This window comes from Natator depressus, chromosome 3 (genome assembly GCF_965152275.1).
Source record: "Natator depressus isolate rNatDep1 chromosome 3, rNatDep2.hap1, whole genome shotgun sequence".
Classification (NCBI taxonomy): Eukaryota; Metazoa; Chordata; order Testudines; family Cheloniidae; genus Natator; species Natator depressus.
The window spans coordinates 177333449-177358475 of NC_134236.1; the positions used below are offsets into that span (position 1 = coordinate 177333449).

Below are 25027 nucleotides of genomic sequence, written 5' to 3' on the forward strand. Positions count from 1 at the left end.
CTAACGGCCGTTCGATTGGATTACTGCATGTTTTGAAGACCTAATTCTGTCAGTGGCCACCTAACACCATCTTGTTTCCTTACAGTGGCTCTGAGAAAGAAAGCAGTGTGACTGAAGTGCCAATGATCAAAAAGCACAATGGGATGCATCTTTCTCTCCCTGATGCTCACGATACTGACTCTGGTGAGGAAAATAATTTAAAAAACCTTGTCCTTTCCAAAACCAAATGCACATTTTCATAAGGGAGAGAAAGTGGTGTTTTCTAGTGTTCTGGGCATGGGGCTGGGAGTCAAGCATTTTGAATTCTATTCTTGATTCTGTAACTGCCCTGGTGTGTCACCCAGGGCAAGTCATTTCACTTATCTCTGCTTCAGTTTCCACACCTATAAAATGGACATAATGTTACTTACCTCTTTTGGTAAAGTACATTGAGATCTATAAATGAAGAGTGCTAGATTTGAGCTTCCTGTTAGTACTAGTAGGTGAAAGTCCGTGCTGTCGTATGGGTATAATTTATAAAGTTGTGTGTTTTAAAAAAATGGCTGAGAACTTAAAAACTGGATGGTAACAGACAACATATCTCAGTGATGATTCAACCTGGTGATATTCTGGACAAAAAGAGTTCTCAGCCATGCTTGTAGCTGTTTCCATCACAAACTTAACAGACAATCTAGGCTCCAGAGTGATGTTTGAGGTTATTGTCTGAATGGGGGCAGAGGGGCTGTGCTGGGAGATTTGTATTGATTTATGAGGGTGGCAAATGATGGGCGTGTGCTGCCATGAGGGGCTATATATATTTGGAGTTATTGTGAATGCTGGTTGTAGTGTTGGGTGGGTGGTTGTGTTAATTTGTGTCTCGGAGGATTGTGCTAGGAGAGTTGTGTCAATTTGTGCAGGTGGCCATATGAGAGTATACGAGAACTGGTGATTCTAACAAACTTCACAACTACTCCCTCAGACACCAGACACTGAGCCCACTGAGGAGGAAGTTATGTGATGGTCTTGAATCCACTACCCAATGCAAATAGCATGTTGTAATGTTTTTAGCACATGATTATGCAAACTTATGCAGAGAGAAGTATATTCCACTGTACGTGGCTTTTATAGATTTAACAAAAAGCCTTTGACATGGTTAATCGGTCAGGGCTTTACATAGTTCTGAAGAAGCTTGGTTGTACACCTATATTGCTAAACCTTGTGAAATCCTTACATGATAGCATGAAGGCAACTGTAATAGATGAAAATCAAGAGTCTGACTCGTTTAACGTCAACAATGGAGTGAAGCTGGGTTGGATACTGGCTCCTACCTTATTTAATATTTACTTCTCATTCCTGCTTCGGTATGTGTTCTGTGATGTTCGAGAGGTGTCACAGATGATGTAGGTTTGTTTAAAATGTCAAGGATCAGAGCTAGGACGATGGTGAAAGAGATCATCATAAGGGACCTGTTGTTTATAGATGATGCAGCCCCTGTGGCTCACAGTGTTGATGTCCTACAACATCTTATTACCAAATTCTCTGATTCATGAAAAAAAAATTGGCTAGCAATAAGCTTGAAGAAGACTGTTCTCATGAACGAAGGCTCTTCAGAACCAGTTCCGGATATCACCTTAGATTGTATTCATCCAGATGTTGTTGACCAGTTTTGCTACCTTGGCTCTACTGTTACTGGCAGTGTAGATCTTGATGCTTAGCTCATTAGTAGGATTGGCAAAGCAGCCAGGAACGTTGGTCTTTTGCAAGATAGAGCCTGGAATAATAACAAATTGTCAACTCAAAGGAAAATCTCTATTTATGAAACATGTTTTATCCACTCTTCTGTATGGCTCAGAAAATGGATGACTTACACCAAACATACCAAAAGACTAAACAGCTTTCATATCAGATGCTTGCATAAAATTCTTTGAATAAGATGACAAGACAAGGTGACAAATGTGGAAGTGTTAAATCGTGCTCATATGTCATTCATGGAAATGTTGATTAGTAAGAAAAGACTCAGGTGGCCTGGACATGTCAAGCAAATGCCAGGATCCCGAAGAATGTGCTGTACTCTGAAGCTCGCAAAGGGTCTAGAAAGAGAGGCAGACCACTGCGCAGATTTCAGGATGCTTGCAAAGATGACTTCATATCCTTTGGAATCTCTGTGGATGATTGGGAAAGGAGTGCAGAGTGCTGCTCTGGTTGGCGGAGCCAGCTTGTAGATGGAGTGAGGTGTTGCAAGGCAGACTGGATCAAGCTTTGTGATGACTGGCGTCAGAGGAGGAAAGAATCTACTGCTTGGATTCAGAGCATTGCTAATGCATGGGTGTGCCCTACTTGTGGATGGGACTGTCACTTGCGCATCAGACTCAGCAGCCATCAAAGAGCTCTTCGGCACATACACCATGCTCTGTAAAGAGCGACAGTGCCATTGACTTGATGCAAACTTTTCGAAAATTTATAGAGGAGAAGGAATGGCTGTATTCCCTGGAGCTCAGGAAATAGTTAACATTTGGAACAGATAGTTTAAAGGCGAGAACTTTCCTGGCTTCTCCCATCCTTGCCCTTATAAGTATATCATTGGGTTTATCTCAAGAGCACTCACTTGATTACAAAAAAAGAAAAACAGTGGCCAGGAAACAGTTAATTTGTGTTCACTACAAGGCTTGATGCTGGTGCATGCTCAGTGGTCCCAACTCCGATTCACTTCAGTGTGGTTGGGGGGTCCAGCAGATGGTACCCAGGGTGGCTAACCTGTGACGCCGTCTGGATAGCCATGGCTATGCTGCTATTTTTAGTGCACTAGTTCTAATTGAACTAGCGTGGGTATGTCTATCTGCAATGGAAATTACACTCTCAGCTGCAGTGTAGACTTACCCTTGGAGAGAAGGATATCACGTGCAGATATCTTATTTTGTGCCATGTCTTTCAGTGTTAAATATACACCTCTTAGTAAATTGTGTAGGATTAAGATATATCCTCTTCAGATGGATAAAATGCATGACAAGCTTAGGATCTGACCTTACAAGCATTTATGTATGTGAACTTTGCTCATTGAATTCATTGGGGCTGCTCCCATGTGCATTCGCAGCATTGAGCCCTTCGTGTATATGTTTATAACACTGGTTTCAGAGTAGCAGCCATGTTAGTCTGTATCCGCAAAAAGAAAAGGAGTGCTTGTGGCACCTTAGAGACTAACAAATTTATTTGAGCATAAGCTTTCGTGAGCTACAGCTCACTTCATCGACTGCATCCGAGGAAGTAAGCTGTAGCTCACGAAAGCTTATGCTCAAATAAATTTGTTAGTCTCTAAGGTGCCACAAGTACTCCTTTTCTATTTATAACACTGTAATCTTATCAATTCTGTGCACATCTATTCATGTAACTTTTAATCTGTTTATTCCATTTCCTTGTATTACCTTCTGCTATGATGAGTCTTCATACATTGTTTAAATCCCCTTTTCCGTTGTCTGCATGAGGCAGGGTCCTGCAGTATGAATTTGGATTATTGAAGAGAACAAGTCAAATTCAACACTATTGTAAGAGTGTGCTACTTCAGTTGACTTACAAGGGAGTTAAGGATGCAGTCTCCATGGCTCTGTTTTAAAGAACAGGCTTTTTGCAATGAGGCATTATAGCCCAATGGATAGGGTCAGGGACTCATGAGACTTGGGTTCTAGTCCCATCTCAGCTATTGCCTCAGTACATGACTTCGGGCAAGTCACTTAAACTGAATTTTTTAAATGTTGTATGCCTCGATTTTTGGTGTCTAACCTGAGAAAACTAGGTCGAATTAACCCCTGCACCCTCCACTGTAACTGATGTTCACTGCCTTGTGGAAGGAGCTCTGATTTGGGATCTTTCTAAATCCATGCTCTTTTTTCCTTCCAGAAATCACTTTTGTGGCTGCCACATTATCAGGGGAAAGGGGCATCACTGGCACACCCTTGAGCCATGCCAATCTCCAGAGATGATTTCAGCGTTTTCTTTCACACTCACAAGACCTGTGCTGTGTACAGTCCATCTATAGGCAGGAGGCCCTTTCCCCTTCCTCTCCAAAGTCCAAGTTTCAAAGTTCATGGCGTGTGGCAGCTACTGTTGCTCCCAATGTGGAGGGTGGGTGATGCTGCAAAGACCTGATTTACTCCATGAACCCTGGCTGATTTGGAGAAAGAGTTCCAGAGATCTGGGCTTTCCAAAGTCTGCTTCTTTTTGTTCCCCATGTGAAGAAGGGGGAGAGAGGCTGCTGGGCTCAGTGCCCTAGGTTGGGTCCCTTTAGTCATAGGTGGAAGGCAGTCAGCACCCTCAGCTGTAACTGGTGCTGATTGCCTTGATTTTGGATCAATCTGGAGCAGGCTCTAGTTTCCTTGCAGAAATCCCCTGGGAATACACTGCAGTGGAATGGTAATGTTCAGTCATTTCGCTCTCTGGAATCTTCACTGCAGGGAGGATTATTCAGATTGTTTGACACCATCCTCTCAGTTATACCACAATGAGATTATTCTGTGCTAGAATTTTAGGCTGTATCTACACTAGCACTATTGTCAGTATAACTATGTCACTCAGGGGTGTGAAAAAACACAGCCCAGAGTGACGTAAGTTATACTGGTAGAAGCGCCAGTGTGGACAGCGCTATGTCGGCAGGAGATACTACCGCTGCTCATTGGGGGTGGTTTAATTATGTCGACAGGAGAGCTCTCTCCCATCAACACAGAGCGGCTACACGGGAGATCTTACCACAGCACAGTTGCATTGGTACAGCTGTGCCGCTGTAAGCTTCCTAATGTAGACATGGCCTTAGTTTTGCTGCCAGGAACATTAGCTCCTCCTTGTTTTCTTCAGCTCCTTCTGACTGGAGCAGTGCTCCTAACTAAATTCACTGAGCCCAATCAGGTGCCTTGCTGTTCCATTCTTTTTCTGTCTTGTGGTACCATTTTGATTTTCCCCCACTGACTGATTTTTCACAGACAGATATTAAACTTGATTCTTGGTCCCACGATGATCTTAGAACAATGCTTTATAACTTCTCTAGATACATTTTTATGACTTATGCAATGAGTAAAAACAATTTTCTTATTTTTATGATTCTTTCTCCAAATGTGAGGAGAGCTTACTGCAAGATGTAGACTTTATGTTCTGTCTAGTGAAGCTGTTAAAAAAAGATACTGCAGTAAATAATTAATTGATGTAATAATGCATTACTCCAACATCTTCATGTTCTGGAGCATGAAGTTAAAATTCTGAGGTGTGGGATTTCAGTGCTTTTTTTGTTTGAGTTTACGTAAGATTTACGCTTCTATTGAAAGAGACAGTTTTGCACTTCTCTTGCCTTCTATCTAAGATCAAGGATACATGAGCTTAATATGTGGATATTTCTTCTGGCAGGAGACTATATCCTACACTTGCAGAGGAAATGATTTTGTGATCTCTACTTATTAATGTTGTTTATTACTTGTATTATCATAGCATCCACCATGATCCACTTATGTTGTTAAGTGTGCATGGAAGAGGGAACAACTATAAATTAAGAAAATGTAAAAGCCACTCAGCTTAATAGACACTAACAGCCTTGTGCTGCAAGATGCTGAGCATCTCAACTCCCTTTGACTACCTTGCAAGTTGAGGAACTCGGTGGCTGGCAGGATCAAACTCAAATCACATGCTTTACTTTTATTTGAAACTACTCAACTAATACATTGTAGGGATAGAGACAGAACTATATTTTTGAAGTACAACTGAGAAACAATGTGCCTAGAAAGTCTGCTTTGAGATAGATGGATACTTTACTAGCTTATAAGTGGGCGTTCACCTGTATGGCACAGCCTGAACCTCAACAGAATACCAAAGTTGCACTGAAGTGGTGGAGTCTCCCAGATCTGTCTCAGAAGGAGATCAGGATTTCCCTAGGCTCTGGGGATGTGAATGAAACAGACTCATGTCTGCCCTGTCCATGTAATCAGAACAGGTCCATAAATCATGGAATCGGCTTTTTAAGTAACATGCTTCGAAAAAGACAGTCTTGGGAGAGAAATATATAAATGCATACTGTTTTTAAAGCACTCAGATACTGTGACGATGGTCACTAATTTAAGAATCAGGATAGATTGATTGCAGAATCAAAAACCCCAAAATAATTTGAAGCCATAATTATTACGTTACCACATTGTCATCTCTTTGGAACATTAGACCAGGAATGTCTTTGAAAATATGTAGGAACTTAAAGAATGCATTTAGGAAGAGAACATTTACATTTTTAAAGGTTTCAGAGTAGCAGCCATGTTAGTCTGTATTCACAAAAAGAAAAGGAGGACTTGTGGCACCTTAGAGACTAACAAATTTATTTGAGCATAAGCTCTCGTGAGCTTAAGCTCTCGTGAGCTACAGCTCACTTCATCGGATGCATGTGAGCTGTAGCTCACGAAAGCTTATGCTCAAATAAATGTGTTAGTCTCTAATGTGCCACAAGTCCTCCTTTTCTTTTTACATTTTTAAAGTGAGTTGTAGAGGGTGCATGCACCAAAAGCATTACAGGACTGTTTTTAAGTTTTGCTGCTTAAAATGAATGACACTCAGCAGTGAGATAATGGAACAAATATGTCCCATAGCAGTTCTAGTCTTCCAGTTGTGTGTTTTGGATTATCCTCGGACATTTATGTCTCACAGGCTGTGAGTTATATAAAAGCTATGGGCCAAATCGTGCCCTGTGCTGCATAGGTGTCTTAGAAGGCAAATGGGCATAGGGAGCATCTTACTCGCCTTCCACCCAGCAACATCCACCGAGTAGGGCAGGATTCCAACTCCGTGCTCATGAGAGCACTAGACGGGGGATCAGGCTGCTGTGCCTGCTGGCACTCTGCAGCCCCAGTGGATCGTGGTCTGCTGGCAAGGGAGTGTGGCTTGGCAACATGTGTACAGCACACTTCTGCTGGGAATGCAAGCAGTTCCTTTTAAAAAGCCAGCAGCTTATGCCTACCACAGGTTTTGTAACCATCTGTCTCCTCCATTGCCCCGAACCATCCTGGTGGAATGTCTCTAGGTAACAAAGCCTGCACTGCCCCAACCATGTGGCTCCAGCAAGCCAAGACAGGGTATAACCCTAGAATCATTGGGTCTGCAAGGTCAATACTGAACAGTGTGTTCAGAAATAATGTTGTCTGGGCAACAGCTTCGGTCAGAGCAGCCCTTTGGGGAAGTATTCTCAGCCTTAATCACATTTACCTACTTTCTTGACATTATTTTAGAAGCTTAAAACCAAACTCTGATTTTGGATCAGGTTTATTTTTCCTCCCATTTTGTAACCTTTTCTTAGGTGATAGGCATCCTGGTACTCCGTAATATGCATGGGCACATGATCCTGCTCATGCCCGGCTCTGGAAACCTATGGGCACTCTGTCCATGCACTTCTTTAAGGAACAGTGTTTGATATAGTATTCTGTTTGCAGAGATGGAAATTCTAAATGTATTATGCTTACGTAATAGTATAGGACATATTAAAGGTTAATGTAGTCAAAGCTCTGAGATTTTTCCACTGCCCAAGGTTAAAAGAAAAATCAAGCAGGTGTCTAAACCAGTGGAATGATATTGATGTTACTGGAAATTTACATGCTAGGTGAATTGTTCTAACCAAGTTTTTAATATTTTACCGAGATTTCTTATTAATAGTCCATAATTTGTAGTTTGACAGTGTCTTTGTAAATAAATCTGATTATCAGCGAGTATTTTACAATAGATTTGATTTGGGAATTCTCCTTTCCAGATGAGCAAAATATTGTTGCTTCCTTGAGGTTGCTAAGCAGACTTTTGTAAAATTACTGTCTGTGTCTTAGGACTAGTCTGCACTGGCAACGCCAGCGCTGGGGCACTGTCTACACTGGCACTTTACAGCGCTGAAACTTGCGGCTCTTGGAGGGGTGTTTTTTCACACCCCCGAGCAAGAAAGTTGCAGCGCTGTAAAATGCCAGTGTAGACCAGCCCCTAATCTGTTTGTTTGTTTTTAGCTGCAGCCCTTGAGTAATCCAGGGGTCCGAAAATTGAATTAATCTGTTACAAAGTAAAAAGCTGCAGGGTCTGAATCTCCATTCTGTTCCAACAGTTTGAAGTCATTGGAGTTACACTAGCATAAAGCTGGCACAGTGGAGGGAAGAATCAGACCACGGTCTTTCATTAGCCAAGGGAAAATGGTGGATTGTACATTCATCGTTGTTTGGTTTTTAGGCTCACAGCGCGCCTCTTCTGTTGCTGCTTCACGACTGGAACAGGCCCTGTCTGAAGTAACTGTGCAGAATACTGCCCTGAGGCAAGGACCCATGCAACTCTGGACAACTCTGGAACAAATCTGGCTCCAAGCTGGTACGTCTCCGTGTTTTTGCTATTAGTCCCTATGCAGAACTTTAAAAACCAGACCAATCTTCCCTTCATATCTAAAGTTTTATCCTGTAAACCCTCACTATCCTGCACAATAAAAAGATTGCAAGATGAGGCCACTAAATTATAGGATGTTATATTTGTGTCAAGGGCTACAGAAACTTCAAATACAGTGGAGGTAGACATCTTAAAAATTAAAATCCATTGCATTGGTAGATTGGCCATACCAATAATCTTCTCCCATCTCATCTGCATCATACTTATTGGAAGGGATTAAGCAGTCTGTAGTGTATGTAATCTTAAATCTGAGAGTGATCTGGGTTTATACGTTTACATACTTATGTGTAAACAAAGAGCTATTGCATCTATTTGTGTGAATGGTGACATCAGTTGCATCAGTTATTTACATATCACATTCTTGGGCGTCTTAAACCCCAAATGTAGATAGAGACCTGGGATGAAATCCTAGTAAAACTCCCAATTGATTTCTGTGGAGTCAGGATTTCACCCATGGTGCCATTCATAAAGAATGAGAATCAGTTAATTAATTTTTAAAAGTATTTTGCTTTTGACAGTATGTGGCCGAAAGAGGGATTGGAGTTAGCTCAACAAATGTCTAATAGGCTTTACAACAGACCAGCATTTGTGTTTACTGATTAAATGAAACTGCTTCTTATGAATGGGAGAAACTTTATCAAAGATTTGTTTATAAGGGCATCTTTAAAAGGAAACTATTAAGGTTGATTGGGCATTACAGACAGAAAATATGGGTATAGTGTTAATGAATAACTGTCAACACATTTATACATATCTACAGTGACACTATGGAGACCAAAAGTCAAACTAGTTGAGTTTCAGGCTTCTTGCAGCCAAATATTTTGGATTAACACACAGGCCTGTGCCCAGGGGCCCTGATCAATTTGGGGACCCTTAGGACCGCCAGAACAATGGCCCCACCCCCTGCTCCTCCTCTACCCCCTGAGGCCCCGCCCCTGGCTAGGCCAGAAGTTGGAGCCGGGTCAGAGCCACAGAGGGAGACCAGGTCACTGTGGGGAGCCTTGGACCCTCCTCCTGCTCCGGGTGGGAGTCTGGGGTGCCTGAGAGCAGCTCCTTGCCTGTGTCCCTGCCCACCAGGGTGTGCCACCCAGGACAGCTGGAGGGTCTGGGGGCCCAGGGGCACCGCAAGCTGGGAGTGGGCGTCATGGCCCCTCCACTTTTAACAAAAGAAACCTGCCTTTGGGGTGGCTGAGAGCAGGGAGTGCCCCATCATCAGCGCTAGCCCCTGTTCAGCCAGGGCCGGCAGGCTCTGTGTGTGGCTGCCGTTCCCAGCCCGAGCTCTGCAGGTGGCAGATGAGTCCTGTTCCTGGCAGACGGAGCCCGGCTCAGGGGTGGGAGTTGCAGTGTCGGGAGACAGGGAGGGGATGGACATAGTTGGGGAGGCGTTGCTCCTACCAAACAGGGGAGGGTCACGTGCGACTGTCCCCCACCCCCAATTTCTGGGAATGCCGAGCTGCTATGCTCGGTCTGCGGGGGGAGGGGGGGAGAAGAAAGGGGAAGAGATGGGGGATGGGTGGGGGAAGAGGCAGGGGGAAGAGAAGGAGAAGGGGGATGAAGGGTGGGGCAGAGGACAGTGGGGAGAGGAAGGGGGATGGGATGGGGAGAGTCAGTGTGTTTCTGAATTGCCTGAGTGGCCACAGCTCCTGCACTCAGGTCACCCCACAGCTGCCCCTCACCCCCGTTAAGCTGTCCCCCACAGCACCAGCAGCCCAGGTATCACTCCAGGTCGGGGGGAGAGAGCCAGTGAGCCAGGAGAACTGGCTTCAGCGCGCACACACTGCCTCACCCCCCCCCCGACTCCCCAAATACAGCAGTCAAACTACACTTATGGAAGGGATGCACCTGCCCCTGAGGCCCCACCTCAGCTCTCGCTGACCTTTAGGCAACGTTTAAATCCATGGCTTATCCGAGCCCCGTCCCAGCAGACTCTGGCGTCCTTAGTGCCCAGGCCGTCTGGCAGCTTGCTCTGCAGTGCCGCTGGAGGGTGGCTGCTCCCAGGCACCTGCTCTCTTGCTCTGTGCTGGGCGGCACTGGGGCTGCAGCTCCCCTGGGCTCTTCCCCCTGTGGCAGCTGAGGCGCTGAGTGCAGGGGCAGGAGTGCAGCAAGCTAATCCTGGGGGCTCCCACAGCGTCTCCCCTGTGCCTGCCTCACACAGTGCACCACTACACAGAGCCCAATATCCCCTTGGACACCTGCCCCCAGAGCCTGGGATTCCCCTCGCCCCTCTGAAGACCAGGATCTCCTGGACACATCCTCTGCAGACTAGGATCTCCTGGACAAATCCAGTCCCCAATCTGTCCCATATTAATATGTGCCTTACTAAAACAGTCCTTTTCTTCATAATAGACTACAATTTCATTAACCAAAGCAAACAACTATGGGACAAATCGATCCTAAATACCACCTCATGCTCCATAATGCAAACCATCCTCAACTCCTCAGGCACAGTGGACCTGTCTACCACTAGGGTAAACTCATCTGTGCAGGTGACAGCTTTCTTGGGGTTCAGTCCAAGACTGTGGAATGAACTCCTGCAAAAACTAAGAACTAACCCAAACCTCTCCACCTTCCGCTCCAAGTATATGAAGCAGCTTTTCAACCTTACCTTTGCACGTAAAGACATCAAACATAATAGCCCTCAGATTATATCTATGGTAACAAACCCCAAGAGGGAAAGGAATGGAGGAAAGGGAATCACAGTTGACAGATGCAAGTCATGTTGCATCTTTGGAAGGTGCGCAGCTACCATATGATAAGTGTGGTATAGGAACCTGAGTAGAATGGAATTGTTACCATAAATGATCAAGTCTCTTGGAAACTTTGAAAGTACATGTTTTCATAGAATATCAGGGTTGGACGGGACCTCAGGAGGTCATCTAGTCCAATCCTCTGCTCAAAGCAGGATTAATCCCCAATTTTTGTCCTGATCCCTAAATGGCCCCCCCAAGGATTGAACCCACAACCCTGGGTTCAGCAGGTCAATGCTCAAACCACTGAGTTATCCCTCCCCCCAGCCTATTGCCACTTCAAGGTCCCAGCACACAATCAAGTGCATACCCGTGCCTTCAGGCAGCTGGGGTTTGTCTGATTCTGGGTTTTTAATAACAAGCCTTAGTCCTTGACGTAATAGCTTTTCTTAAAGGTGTCAGCAGTCCTGTCAAGGTATTTGTATTAATAAGCCTAAATGCTTTTTGCTGCAGGTCCTAGAAGCAGCTCCTCACCAGGGCCTCAGTTCAGCAGAACATTTGTCTTCAGGAAGGGGGCTTAAGCATGCGTTTAAAAGCAGTCCTGAAACAGGGGCCAGGCTGTGCGTCGGGTTCTTCTTGGGAACCCAGGTCCATGCTGCCCCTTTCAAAGTCTCCTTCAACAAGTTCCAACTGACTACTCCTTCTTCCAAGATAGTCAGTTTGCACTCAGGCTTTCCCTTTTGAGAGTTGATTAAACATTACTTCCCCTTCTTGGGGGAGGGGCACATGCACCCTGTTTCAAATTTTCCTTTATTTTATATTTGTACAGCAGATAATACATTGAGGGCCCAATTCTGATCTGAGTGGCCTCAGGTCACTATTGCAAAACAAAATAAATTAATAATAACTTTAAAAAATACTGCCCCATCCCCACACCAGAGGAAGCTATAAGTAATCCCCCTGCTGTGCTTTGCAAATGGTATGCAGTACTTTTACTATTAAGAACCCTAGCTATGAATACCATCAGAATAGTATGAGAAGCTGGATATGAGTCAACAGTGTGCCCTTGTTGCCAAGAAGGCTAACAGCATATTGGGCTGCATAGTAGGAGTGTTGCCAGCAGATCGAGGGAAGTGACTATTCCCGTCTATTCGGCACTGGTGAGGCCACATCTGGATTATTTTGTCCAGTTTTGGGGCTCCCACTACAGAAGGGATGTAAACAAATTGGAGAGAGTCGAGCAGAGGGGCAATGAAAATGATCAGGGGGCTGGGGCACATGACTTATGAGGAGAGGCTGAGGGAACTGGGCTTACTTAGTCTGCAGAAAAGACGAATGAGGGGGGATTTGATAGCAGCCTTCAACTGCCTGAAGGGAGGTTCCAAAGAGAATGGAGCTAGGCTGTTCTCAGTGGTGGCAGATGACAGAACAAGGAAAAATGGTCTCAAGTTGCAGTGGGGGAGGTCTAGGTTGGATATTAGGAAAAACTTTTTCACTAGGATGGTGTTGAAGCCCTGGAATGGGTTACCTAGGGAGGTGGTGAAATCTCCATCCTTAGAGGTTTAGAAGGCCCGGCTTGACAAAGCCCTGGCTGGGATGATTTAGTTAGTGTTGGTCCTGCTTTGAGCAGGGGGTTGGACTAGATGACCTCCTGAGGTCTCTTCCAGCCCTAATCTTCTACGATTCTATTTGCCAGTCACTGTGGGTGTATAAACGTGTATTCTGAAAGAGGGATCTGAGAAGTTAATGTTTATAGGGCTGCTAATCCATTGCAGAAAGAAATCTGGCCTAGGGAATGTTCTCACCAGCTTTTCCCTGTTAATATCTTGTCAGTGCTCTTTTCCATCTTTTTTTGAAAACATAAAAGTGGTTATTCTGCAAAGGGAACAACTAAAAAAATTAAAGTTCCGGTTTAGGGTTGAGCCTCACCTTGAGTTTTATTAAATCCTTTCAACAAGATGGCTTTTGTGTCAGAGTGACGTGTTATCACAGAAAAGCAATGTTTTAAAACTTTCAAATATCTTTGTTCTGTAGAGCTATTTCTACTCTGAACTTTGTGGTTTTGATGCTGGCTACTAATAACTGTGTGCCTTATCTGCATACTAGCCTTTGAATACTGCAAGCCCGTCTTAATAAGCAGAGCTCTGTTACTTCAACCTGTGTGACTATATTATTTTATGCTTTTCTTTTGACTACAGTGTCCACTTTGTTTGCCATTACTAGCACTCTTAATCTAACAATTAGCTTCTTGCCTAACCCAGTACTTTACCAAATATGGCTACTCACAGCAAAGTACCTCTTGTAATTTGATATGGGATTGGCTAGATGTCTGCTAAACACAATCTACAAATTTTAGCAGGTAGATCTCTAGCTGACTTTTTTCAGAGATACACTTAAAAAGAAATTACTAGGAGAATTATTCCACCCCCATCAGAATGTGGTGAGTTTGGGAGAGCCACTTTCTAACTCAGTAAACATGTCAGCAATTTATCCTGTACAAATATTACAGTGAATGTGCCATAAATGTGAGGAGAGCCAATGCAGAATGGCACAGTTAGCTAATGGAAAACATCTGCTCCCTGGCCTTATCTACAGTAGAAGGTTTTTCTTCCTTCACAAAATGCTTTTAATTTTATTTATTATGGGCCAATTCCTGGGAAACAGGAGCTACGTTAGAGGAGATGGACCTTGTTCAACAAGAAAGTGTTGCGGGGCTAAGGCTTGGAATCCTCAGCCCTGACGGGCCAGGATCCACACGGCCACATCACAGATGCTACGGCAGGAAATGGAAAGATGGAGGGGACAGGAAAGGGCGTGGCCTATTTTCTCCAAATATTCTTGTGTAATGCCAGGCAGATCAACCAGTAGTACTCACATTAGTGCTGTTTGCACAAGTGTTTTAGACGCTTTCCCTCCTTAGTTTGCAATGACCCTAAGCCCCCTCAAACATTGCGTTGTTGCTGAAGTTGTTTAAGATTTGTAAGATTTCTTTACCAGCTTTGGTGAGATCTCGAGGATCAGCCATTATCCTACAATGTGGTAGCAGCTGCTGAAGCAGTTTAAATAGTTTTGTTTCAAAAAGTGCTTTGAAATTTTAGAATTGCCCATTCATTACTTGAATTCTTGAGCTTTTAAAATGCTGCAGGTTTGCTGGGTGTTCTTTCCAGTCACATAAACTAGATAAATACAAGAAGCTGGAGCCTGGGAGAGGGGGAAGAAGACTTATGCTTAACATCAGAGCATTTACTACAAAGCAAGTATGCAGCTGAACAAAGATTCACAATAAGGAAGGCTGCCCCATAGTATTTACTCTCCTAGCCTGGAATGTTTAATAGGAGGTGTGGATTACATTTCATGTTGAATCTGGATGAAAGGAGCAATAATGTGAGGTGCCCTTGTTCCCTGTGAAATGTTATTGTTGAAGGAAGGAAGCCATCGTTGGTATCACTAGGTCTTCCAGTTTAGTGGACCCTGCTCCAGGCTCCTCCAGCATAGGCCAAGTGTCTGTTTAGAAAGGAGCCTGAGCTAAACTCTCAAGTGCAAACACCTCTGAACCATGGGGATGGTTGGGTTCATCTCTGTCTTGCCATTACCTCCATCCAACATCTCTTGTAAACAGCCCAGAGAAACCAAAAGGACTCTTCTCCTCATAGTCAGTTCTGCACATTATGGATTTCTTTCACCTTCCTCTGAGGCATCAGATATTGGTCACTGCCAAAAGCAGGATACTGGACTTTGTGGACCAGTAATCTGATAGAAGGTGGCAAATCCTACATGCCTATACTTTTTCCAAAACCCAGCCCCTAGAAAGAAGGCAAAAGAACATTAAAATTACATAAACTAAATAATCTTCAGGGTCCACCAGTAAAAGGTACGGTAATGGCTTGGTGCCTCGCAGATGATGGCTAAAGAGAGTTCCAGAGTTAGGGCCACACCTGAGAGGTATAGACCACCTGCAACTCCCAGTTGGTTAGCATCTCTCAGGATCAGGGCCTTAGATGGGAATAAGGTGCACACACAAATCACTTAGGAAAAAAGCAGGACATTTTCACATGCCAGCTATGGAAAACACTCCTGATCATAGGACCTTGGGAATTGTCATACAGGATCAGACCAGTGGTACAGCTACTCCAGTGTCCTGTCTTTGACAGCAGCCACTACCAGATGCTTCAGGGGAAGGTGCAAAAAATCTTATAATTAAAAAAAAAAACAACACCCTGCCCATAGGAGAACTTTCTTCCTGCCATCAGTTAATGTTTGGCTTCTGCCCTACATCATGACAGTTTATATTCTGTGTACATTTTTACCCTGTATAATGTAACTGTGGATGTTCTTATCCATATAAATGTCTGATCTTTCTTAGAATCATTTTAAGCTCTTAGCTTTAATGAAGTCTTTTAGCAGTGAGTTCAACAGGTTAATTATGTTATGATTAAAAAATAATTACTATTTAAAAGTAATTGGATGTCCCTGGCCTTAGTAGTGGATTTGGACCACTGCACTGACCCTGCTTGGGGTCTGCATCACGTGTGGACATGTGGCCCTTGACCATCCTTGCCCTGCCTCCCTGCTGCCATGGAGCAGTGGTTCAATGTGGGCCAGTTATGCAGGGCCTCTCCAGGCAGACTGCCCTTGGCTGCCCCCCACACAGAAGGACTTTGGCAGCTCTCCTGCTTTTTGGGTCTTATGTGCATACAACCTCTGGTCAGTGAGTGTTCTGCGCCATACTGATCCACAGAGTGTGTGTGTTACAGCCCCCAGATACAGGTACATTTTTAGCTCAAACTGTAGCGACTGATGCTTTTGGCTCTGGAGGTTCCCAGTACAACCTACGATGTGTCGGCCAAAATGACGGTCATTATGTGCTCACTTAAAGGATTTGCCCCTAAGTTTAATATGGTTCTTTGGTACATTTTGCAACTGCTTTGTTTGGAATGAGCCATAGTATAGAGAAGTGGTTTCCAAACTTTTTTTTCCAAGGACCCCTTTGGCGCCTAACTGTCCTGGACCCCTTTCATTTGCATTACTACCAGAATGCACCTGCCAGCATGGGAACGTCCCCGCCAACATGATCTCTCACGCACAGTGCGTGTGAGCTCATGCTGTGCTGAGGATGCCATTTTGAGAACAAAATGGCATCCTCCATGCAGCAAAAGTGCCAGAATACTGTTCTGGCACATTGCAGCCCTGGTTTATGGGACAGATCATAAGAATATAAGAACGGCCATACTGGGTCAGACCAAAGGTCCATCTAGCTCAGTATCCTGTCTTCCAACAGTGGCCAAGGCCAAGTGCCCCAGAGGGAATGAACAGAACAGGTAATCACCAAGTGATCCATCCCCCCTCTCCCATTCCCAGCTTCGGGCAGACAGTTCTTTTTTGAACCCTGTTATATAGTCTTGGCCTTCACAACATCCTCTGGGAAAGAGTTCCACAGTTTGACTATGTGTTGTGTGAAGAAATACTTCCTTTTGTTTGTTTTAAATCTGCTGCCTATTAATTTCATTTGGTGACCATGCATGACCCATGGCAGATCCCCACAGGGACTCCACATTGGCAACCATTGGTATGACAAGTGACCTGTGGTAACTCTGTGTCATTCTCTGTGACATATACACATAACTCTGTGTCATTATTATGCAACTTTTGTAAACAAAGTTGCTGAGTCATCCTTTGGGCCCTGTGTAGCCTGTGACCGAGCACCCTATTGTTTTTGAAATAAGAAATGTATGTCACTCCCTCAGATTCCATTTTACAGGTATTTTCTAGCCCTTTTCCTTGCAAAGACAGCCTTGAGAATCTAAATCAATTATCAGGGTTCAAAGAAATAAGCAGCTAGGTTCTGCTTCTGCAGCTGACCTGGGAATACATGATGATTTCACCCTCTCCACCTTCCCAGCATATACATTTTATATCAAATGAGTCAGTAAGGTTTAGGATGTATCCCAGAGAATCCTCTGGCTAACTTGCCCCTGAATCCTCAGCCCTGTGCATAATAATGTGATAATGGCAGACAGGATTGGTTGATGATTAAACATTAAGGTCTCTTACAGAAGCAAAAAGATCTCTCTTCAGGGGCAATAAAGAGACTAATCACTGATGAAAGCATAACAGTCACAAAGAAGTGGCTCTCTCTACAAGGCCACGGGCTGTTGAGGTACCAAATGCCAACAGCTTCTGAAAACAAATGAATTCAGTAGAACAGAAAATATATGACCACATATAATTGTAGGAACTGTCACCATCTTACAGTATGGGGAGAGGAGGTCCCCCAAGGCTTCCCCCCATGGTCATTTTACTGTGTGGTATTTGTAGCATTATTTAAGCACTGTAGTTTGCAGCAGTATTGTTTATGCAGATGATGCTTAGATCTGTATTTCAGATCCAGCTGACACACAGAATGGAATGGTGCAGTCAGCTTTGGGGCAGCTGTCAGAGTTAAACATTGCATCTCCGATACCAGTGAATATGTTCAAACTTCAGAAGGATTGAAATTTTGCTCTGGGTGGATCACATTAAGAAAGTCACTTAAAGTATCTTTTGTTCCTTTGGATAGAATTCCCGTTGTTCCTACCTCTGTGAAAAGGATTCTTTGGTGACAGGGAGAATCATTCTTTATACCACTTTGAAACACGTACATGCCCCAGAATAAAGTCATAGTTTAAGGTCCAACACTAAACTCTTAATTGCTCTTTGATGTAGAAATGGCTATTATTCTGTTTAGATGAACTATTTAACAGGATGCTGTCAAAGAACTAAACAGATAGAGAGTCTAAGGCAGAAGTTCTCAAAGTGTGGTCTGCAGAGTATTTGCTGCTGGTAGATGGTTTGATGTTGGCGCCTTTCCTTGGTTCCGACTAAATGTAAATGAGACTGGATGCCAGCAGAAATGGCTGGAAGCAAGGAGGTGGAGCCAGCCTATTCAGGGTTGTTGCTACATAGGAAAGGCTATGTGAACCCGCCTCTCACACCAAACCCAGGATTAAGACTGGAGCGACCAGTGGAAATAGTGATTACAGAATGTTGTCAGAGGTGTCTGGAGCCACTAGCGAGAGAGGAGTGACCACGGGAGCAGGGGAGAAAAGGGATAGGTGGCTGGGCAACATGTGCAGGGGAACAAAGGAGAGAAAGGAACAGAACAAATGGGAAGACGAGATTAAGGGGCCAATTCTTCACCCATTGAAGTAACTTGGACTGTTCCCATTGACTTCAGTGGATGCAGGATTGGGCTTCAAAAGCAGAGGGAAAGGAGGCAGTGCAGGGTTGTTTTCTCCCTCTCAATCCACCCAGACACAGCCTTGTTAAAAACGCCTGAATTCTTCCTAATAACTGTCCATGGTAGCAGTTGCTGCTGTTGGCCCTGGGAGGTTGGTAGAAGAGGCAGTGGTTGAGATGATCTTTCTTTTACGTAGTCTCACTGTGAAGCACTCTGAGAACCCCTGGTCATTTAGCCCAGTTTAATATGGCGCAACTACATTGTTCTAATTGGGCCTTTATGAGGATGATTGACATTGGAGCTGTCAAACTTATAGCTGTGCTGTGAGAAACGTACTGTGTCCACACCAGTGGATATAGCCTGTTTGGAGTCATAAGCTGTAAATAACAAAGAAGGAAGAGTAATTCCTCACTCCAGCAGTTTAACACTCCTGCATGACTTCATTGAAACTAAGAACCTTTCAAAAGTAAGGAAATGCAGATCACATCTACCATCTTACTCTATTCACTCCATCTGAGGAGCAACCCCCTGGACTGCTCTGGGGCATGTACCTGGTGTTGCAACTTTTCCAAATAGAGCTGCCTATTAGGGGCTTGCCAGTGTACCAACAAAGTAACCAGTCAGAAATGTATGGAAAGCAAGATAATGCAAGGGAGCATGCTATGTGATCTATGTGTTGGACTGTGCTAATGTGGCAATACTAGGGCAATATTTAGTATAATGGTGAAGGGGTGGGAGCATTAACCAGATAGATTAAATGACTCATTGGTTTTTCAATTTTGATTATAAATGCATCTTTTTCATCTGTAAATAGAATGAATGACTAATAGAAGTGTAAAATAAATTTCTAGGAAACATGTAAGCCTAAAATATTTCCCTTGGTATCTTTTAGTTGGCTGGGTGCTTTCCTTTCCTTACTTGCTTCTCCAACCCAAAAGCACTTCCGTTGTGCTTCTGTCAGGAAGGTCCTTATTCTTAATAGATCTGTTAGAAAAGAAAAACAAGGTACAGAGTTGGATGTTGTCCAGTGTTGTTCTTTCTTCGTGCAAATTAACTTCCCACACCATTAAATCATCTTTTGACTTTTGAGCCTGCAAAGAAATGGACTGAAGTTTAATATGTTACATTACCATACCATAAAATACAATTTGTGTATCTTACTTAGATTCCAAGTTGTTTTAATAATTGTGATTACTGCAGAGGATTTACAGACACACAGGCACAGCTAAAAGGAAGAATAAGTACTCTTCACATTGCATACTTTGTGTTACAGGCTGTAAGTAATCTCACATTCTTCCCTTCTGACCTTCATTCTTACCTTATATGGTCTGAGTTGCATTTTGTTTTGGTTGGTAGCAGAGCAACTAAGATGGTAATATGCATATGCAATATTTCCACTGTTATCCTCATTCAGGTCCCGACTGAGAAAAGTACTTAAGCATGTGCCTAACTTCAAATTATTTCGGTGGGTCTACTCAAGTGCTTTAAATTAGACACGTGCTTAAGTAGTTTGTTGAATCAAGATCTTCTAGGTGCTGGGTGCTCCTCTTCCTCCCTGCAAACCTAAAGGATGTTACTGCTGGCAACTTATTCCTAGCTGAGTGCAGGTGTTGGCCCTTAATAACTGGGGTAAAATCCTGACTCCATCGAAATCAGTGGTGAAACTCCCATTAACTTCATCCCTGGTCTTGTGCTGCTTCTTACTTCTGTGCTAGCAAACAATGTATTTTTCTTCAGGCTGTGAATTGTCACTTTGCATACTCAAGTCAGCATTGTTACCATATGCACATCCTCAGCTGCCATGCAACACTTGGCAGGAAAACATTGTTCGCTTTGGGAAGAGCAAGTAAAATATTGCCTGCCCACAAAATTGGAATAAGGTTCAGCATGTCCTCAGCTTAATGAGATATCTGCATCCCCCTGGAGCCTTGGGAAGGAAGTGTATGCCGAGATTTTATTCTGGTTAAGCATGCAGTTTCTTTCCTGCAAATAATACACAGAACTTTTCAGAGTATATGAGCCTCTTTTAAAAAGTGAGCTCCTTTTAAAAGCTGAATGTTTTGCTTATGAAAGGAGAAATATTGATAATCCTGGAGAATGGCATCATTTATCTACATACAGCTCAGGCATGGCCAACTATGTGCAAGCTTCTCCACAGTGTCCCACCCATGACCTGGAAAGACCACCCTCAGGGTTTAGATGGGGTTCAGAAATTGTATCCCTTCCTTATTTGACCACTCGGAGTCTGCTAATAAGTGCCACTTACAAAGTAGACTGAGGCCACAATCTTATTTCAGATAGGCTATGGAACAGCCTTCAGATGGCAATAAACTTTTGGTTGCTACCAACCTGTGATGTATTTTTGATCTGTTCACATGCAGACAGAAAGCTCCGTATCTCCTTACCAATCCCTTGAAGCATCTGTGTCATCCAACAAGCTACGGACAGTATTTTCAGACTAGGGTGTCTAAAGGTTCGACACCTAATTTTCAGAAGTGCTGAGCCCCAACAGCTCCCGATGACTTCTCTTATAGTTGAAGTTATTCATTGCCTCTGAAAATCTGGCCATTTAAATTGGTGTTGAAATACGGAATCAGTTGCCTCCCTTTAGCACCTGAGTTGGAAAATTTTGAACCAAGCTTTTAAAAGGCTGCAGCTTACTGTAATATGGAATGAATACAGAAATGAGTCCAGCAGCCTCCACAGCTGATTAGCACAAGTAACATGACCAGGTGATAGAACAAAGAAACTGAGGCTGCTTTTCCCTGGTGGCAGTAATGAGAACTACTGTATTTGTTTTTAATATTAGAAGCTCCCATTTCAAATACATGGCTCAATGAAATCTGAATGTCCTGTTGTGAAGCCTTTTTGAGGTTTTTCAGAATATTAGGAGTTGGATTTAGTTCATAATAAATCTTGTTCAGTGTTTATATTAACAAACAAATTGTTAGTGTCAGTAGAGTGCATTAGTATGCTTGTTCCATTTTTTCTTTGCGAGAAAAGCATTAGTACAATTGCTACTTGGTGAGGAAAGTAAACAGCAAAACAATCGCATTTTCAGTTAGTGACTTCATTTAAGATCTCTATCTTTATGGCAAGTGCATGCTTGTGTTTCTTAATAATAAATATGACATTTAATATATAATATGTTTATGATATACAGAATATAGACCTTTTATAGAGAATCAGAAAACTCACTGAGAGAAATTAGTCCGTTTAACAAAAATCAAGTTTGGAGTTCCCCTTTAAATAAGGAAACTGCCCCCTCAGTTAAATGTATCCTATTACTCTGACATTGTCAAACCTCCCACCAGACAACCATGACTTCTTATTCTGCCTTCCTTCCATCTGTTTGGCAATAGCCTTACATAGCTACTAATACTGCTCTTTTAGGGCCAGATCCAGCACATATTTAGCTCCAGTTCAGAAAACATTTAAGTACATACTTAAGTCTGTCCCTTTTCAGGACAGCACTTTAAGGATGTGCTTAAAGTTTGCCAGGAATGCTTTCCTGAATTGAGACCTTTCTCTATGCTTACTGCTAAAATTAGTCTCGATTCAATGGAGCTACTCACAGTAGTAAGCACTAACCATAATAGTAAGCATTTGCAGGATCCAGACCTTCTAATTTAATGTGTTTAAGGGAGAAAGTGTAATTATTACAAGTATAAAGGTTACTGAATTATTTAAACTAATGGTAGTTTTTGTTTTGTAGCTGAACTCTTCATGGAACAATGGCATCTCGAAGAAGCAGGCTTTTGTATCCAGGAGGCAGCTAGTCTTTTCCCCACATCTCACACTGTGCTGTACATGCGTGGGAGACTTGCAGAGATGAAAGGCAGTTCGGAGGAGGCTAAGCAATTGTATGATGAGGCACTTACAGTGAATCCAGCTGGAGTGGAAATTATGCACAGCCTGGTGAGTTTTCAGGGGCTCAGCTTCATTATGGTGTTTATGCTCCTGGTTAACTGTAATAAGAGGGAAAGAGTCTGACAGCAGCAGTGGATGCCATTGTCTCTCTAATGCAGAGGGTGAGTTACTTTATTCCAAGAATCATTTGGATAGCTTGAACCTCCTAATTCAGGATTGGGTTGAAAGTCTTTAACTCATCAGAACTTGTGTCAGACGTAAATATTTTAATTGCTGCAACATTGATAGTTTGGAAGTTTATTTACTGCTTTATTATCATCTTAGATGTGCTTTGTACGAAAAGCCGTGCATTTTATTAAGCAGTGCACTTACATTTGAAAATATGGTTTGAAGTGAATGTTTGCAGATACATGCAAAATGTTTATAAATCTGAACCAAAACTGAACCTACCCAAAACTGAACCAAGCTATGGTTTTAGGGTAAAATTCCCCGCTTACAGCCTTGAATAGGATTTGAGTGGTGCATAGGCCCTGTGCTAGATGTCTGCACAGGATTGAATGTCACCCTTTGATTTTTTGGGGGAACTGCAAAGTGGGGATATTTTTGTTCTTCATCATCACAGAAACAAAAATGTATATATATACAGTATATATATACTCGGCCTGGAGCTTTCAGCCCGTGATTCATAGAGAACTTCAAGGTGGAATTACTCTGTACTCCATGTGGCTGCTTTGTGTCTTTCTTTGTTGGCTATTTTGTGTTTCTTTAGCATAAATTCAACCATGATCAAATTTGTAGGGGACTCCAAAATGGAAGTATCAAACACACAAGAGGATAAAACCAAACTGAAAAGGCAGTTGGAGAGATTAGAGCAATGGGAGCTGCAGGCAACAAGAGAGGGATATGGTAATAATGAATAATCAGTGTAAAGCCCTGGATGCACAACTAGGAAACAAACAGCTGCAGTACAGCTAATTGGGAGAAGATAACAAAGCAGCTCCTGTATCACCCCGAGTCTATATCCTTAATGCTGCTGTGATATCACTTTTTCAGATAACCATGTTCTTAGGTTGCTGCAATGAAGTTATGGGTTCTAGATTCAGGAGTTGGGAGGGGGAGGGTCTTCACAATAGAATCTCTCTTGATTAATGGTCCCTAACGTGAAATACATGGTCCATACTGTACTAGATCGGTCAAGCACCTGAAAGGAGACCATAGTAAGGGACAGTTTTTCTTCTGTTTAGTGTCATGAATGCAGAAAAGTCAGAAATGTAGGAGCACCCATCAGTTTATAGCTATCAATAGCTTTCATTATTGTATTGTAGTTTAGGCAGGGATGGTAGCACCACCTACAATTAAGGTTTGCTAGTACTTCCTATTATAAGACCTTGTTTTCAGTTCCTTACCATTAGGGATTCTGATTTTCAGTTTTAACTGATAAATACAGATAAAATACCCTTAAGAACATAAGAACGGCCATACTCGGTCAGACCAAAGATCTGTCAAGCCCAATATCCTGTCTTCCAACAGTGACCAATGCCAGGTGCCCCAGAGAGAATGAACAGAACAGGTAATCATCAAGTGATCCATCCCCTGTCACTCATTCCCAGCTTCTGGAAAACAGAGGCTAGGGACACCATCCCTGTCCATCCTGGCTTATAGCCATTGATGGATCTATCCTCCATGAACTTATCTAGTTCTTTTTTGAACCCTGTTATAGTCTTGGCCTTTACAACATCCTCTGGCAAGGAGTTCCACAGGTTGACTGTGTGTTGTGTGAAAAAAATCCTTCCTTTTGTTTGTTTTAAACCATGCTGTTTATTAATTTCATTTGGTGACCCTAGTTCTTGTGTTATGAGAAGGAGTAAATAACACTTCCTTATTTACTTTCTCCACACCAATCATGATTTTATACACCTCTATCATATCCCCCCCTTAGTCATCTCTTTTCCAAGCTGAATAGTCCCAGTCTTATTAATTGCTCCTCATGTAGAACCCATTCCATACCCCTAATCATTTTTGTTGCCCTTTGCCGATGCCAATATATATTTATTGAGATGAGGCGACCACATCTGCACACAGTATTCAATATGTGGGCGTACCAGGGATTTATATGGAGGCAAAATGATATTTTCTATCTTATTATCTATCCCTTTCTTAATGATTCCCAGCATGCTGTTTGCTTTTTTGACTGCTGCTGCACATTGAGTGGATGTTTTCAGAGAACTATCCACAATGACGCTAAGATCTTTCTTGAGTGGTAACAGCTAATTTAGACCCCATCATTTTATATGTATAATTGGGATTATGTTTTCCAATATCCATTACTTTGCATTTACCAACATTATATTTCATCTGCCATTTTGTTACCCAGTCACACAGTTTTGTGAGATCCTTTTGTAGCACTTCACAGTCTGCTTGGGACTTAACTATTTTGAGTAGTTTTGTATCATCTGAAAATTTTGCCACCACATTGTTTACCCCCTTTTCCAGATCATTTACGAATATGTTGAATAGGATTTGTCCCAGTACAGATCCCTGGGGGACACCACTATTTACCACTCTCCATTCTGAAAACTGACCATTTATTCCTACCCTTTGTTTCCTCTCTCTAACCAGTTACCGATTCATGAGAGGACCTTCCCTCTTATCCCATGACAGATTACTTTGCTTAAGAGCCTTTGGTGAGGAACCTTGCCAAAGGCTTTCTGAAAAACTAAGTACACTATATCCACTGGATCCCCCTTGTCCATATGCTTGTTGACCCCCTCAAAGAATTCTAGTAGATTGGTGAGGCATGATTTCCGTTTACAAAAAACACGTTGACTCTTCTCCAACAAATTATGTTCATCTA

The 25027-nt window shown here is 42.9% G+C and overlaps 1 protein-coding gene across 1 annotated transcript in view; it reads left to right on the forward strand.

Moving 5' to 3' along the window:
* TTC7A (tetratricopeptide repeat domain 7A) overlaps positions 1–25027 on the forward strand; it is a 257204-nt gene that overhangs the window by 181558 nt on the left and 50619 nt on the right. The window contains exons 17-19 of the mRNA XM_074949389.1: positions 86–183; positions 8194–8328; positions 22019–22221. Coding sequence (XP_074805490.1) covers positions 86–183; positions 8194–8328; positions 22019–22221 — 436 coding nt within the window. The remainder of the gene's footprint in view (positions 1–85; positions 184–8193; positions 8329–22018; positions 22222–25027) is intronic.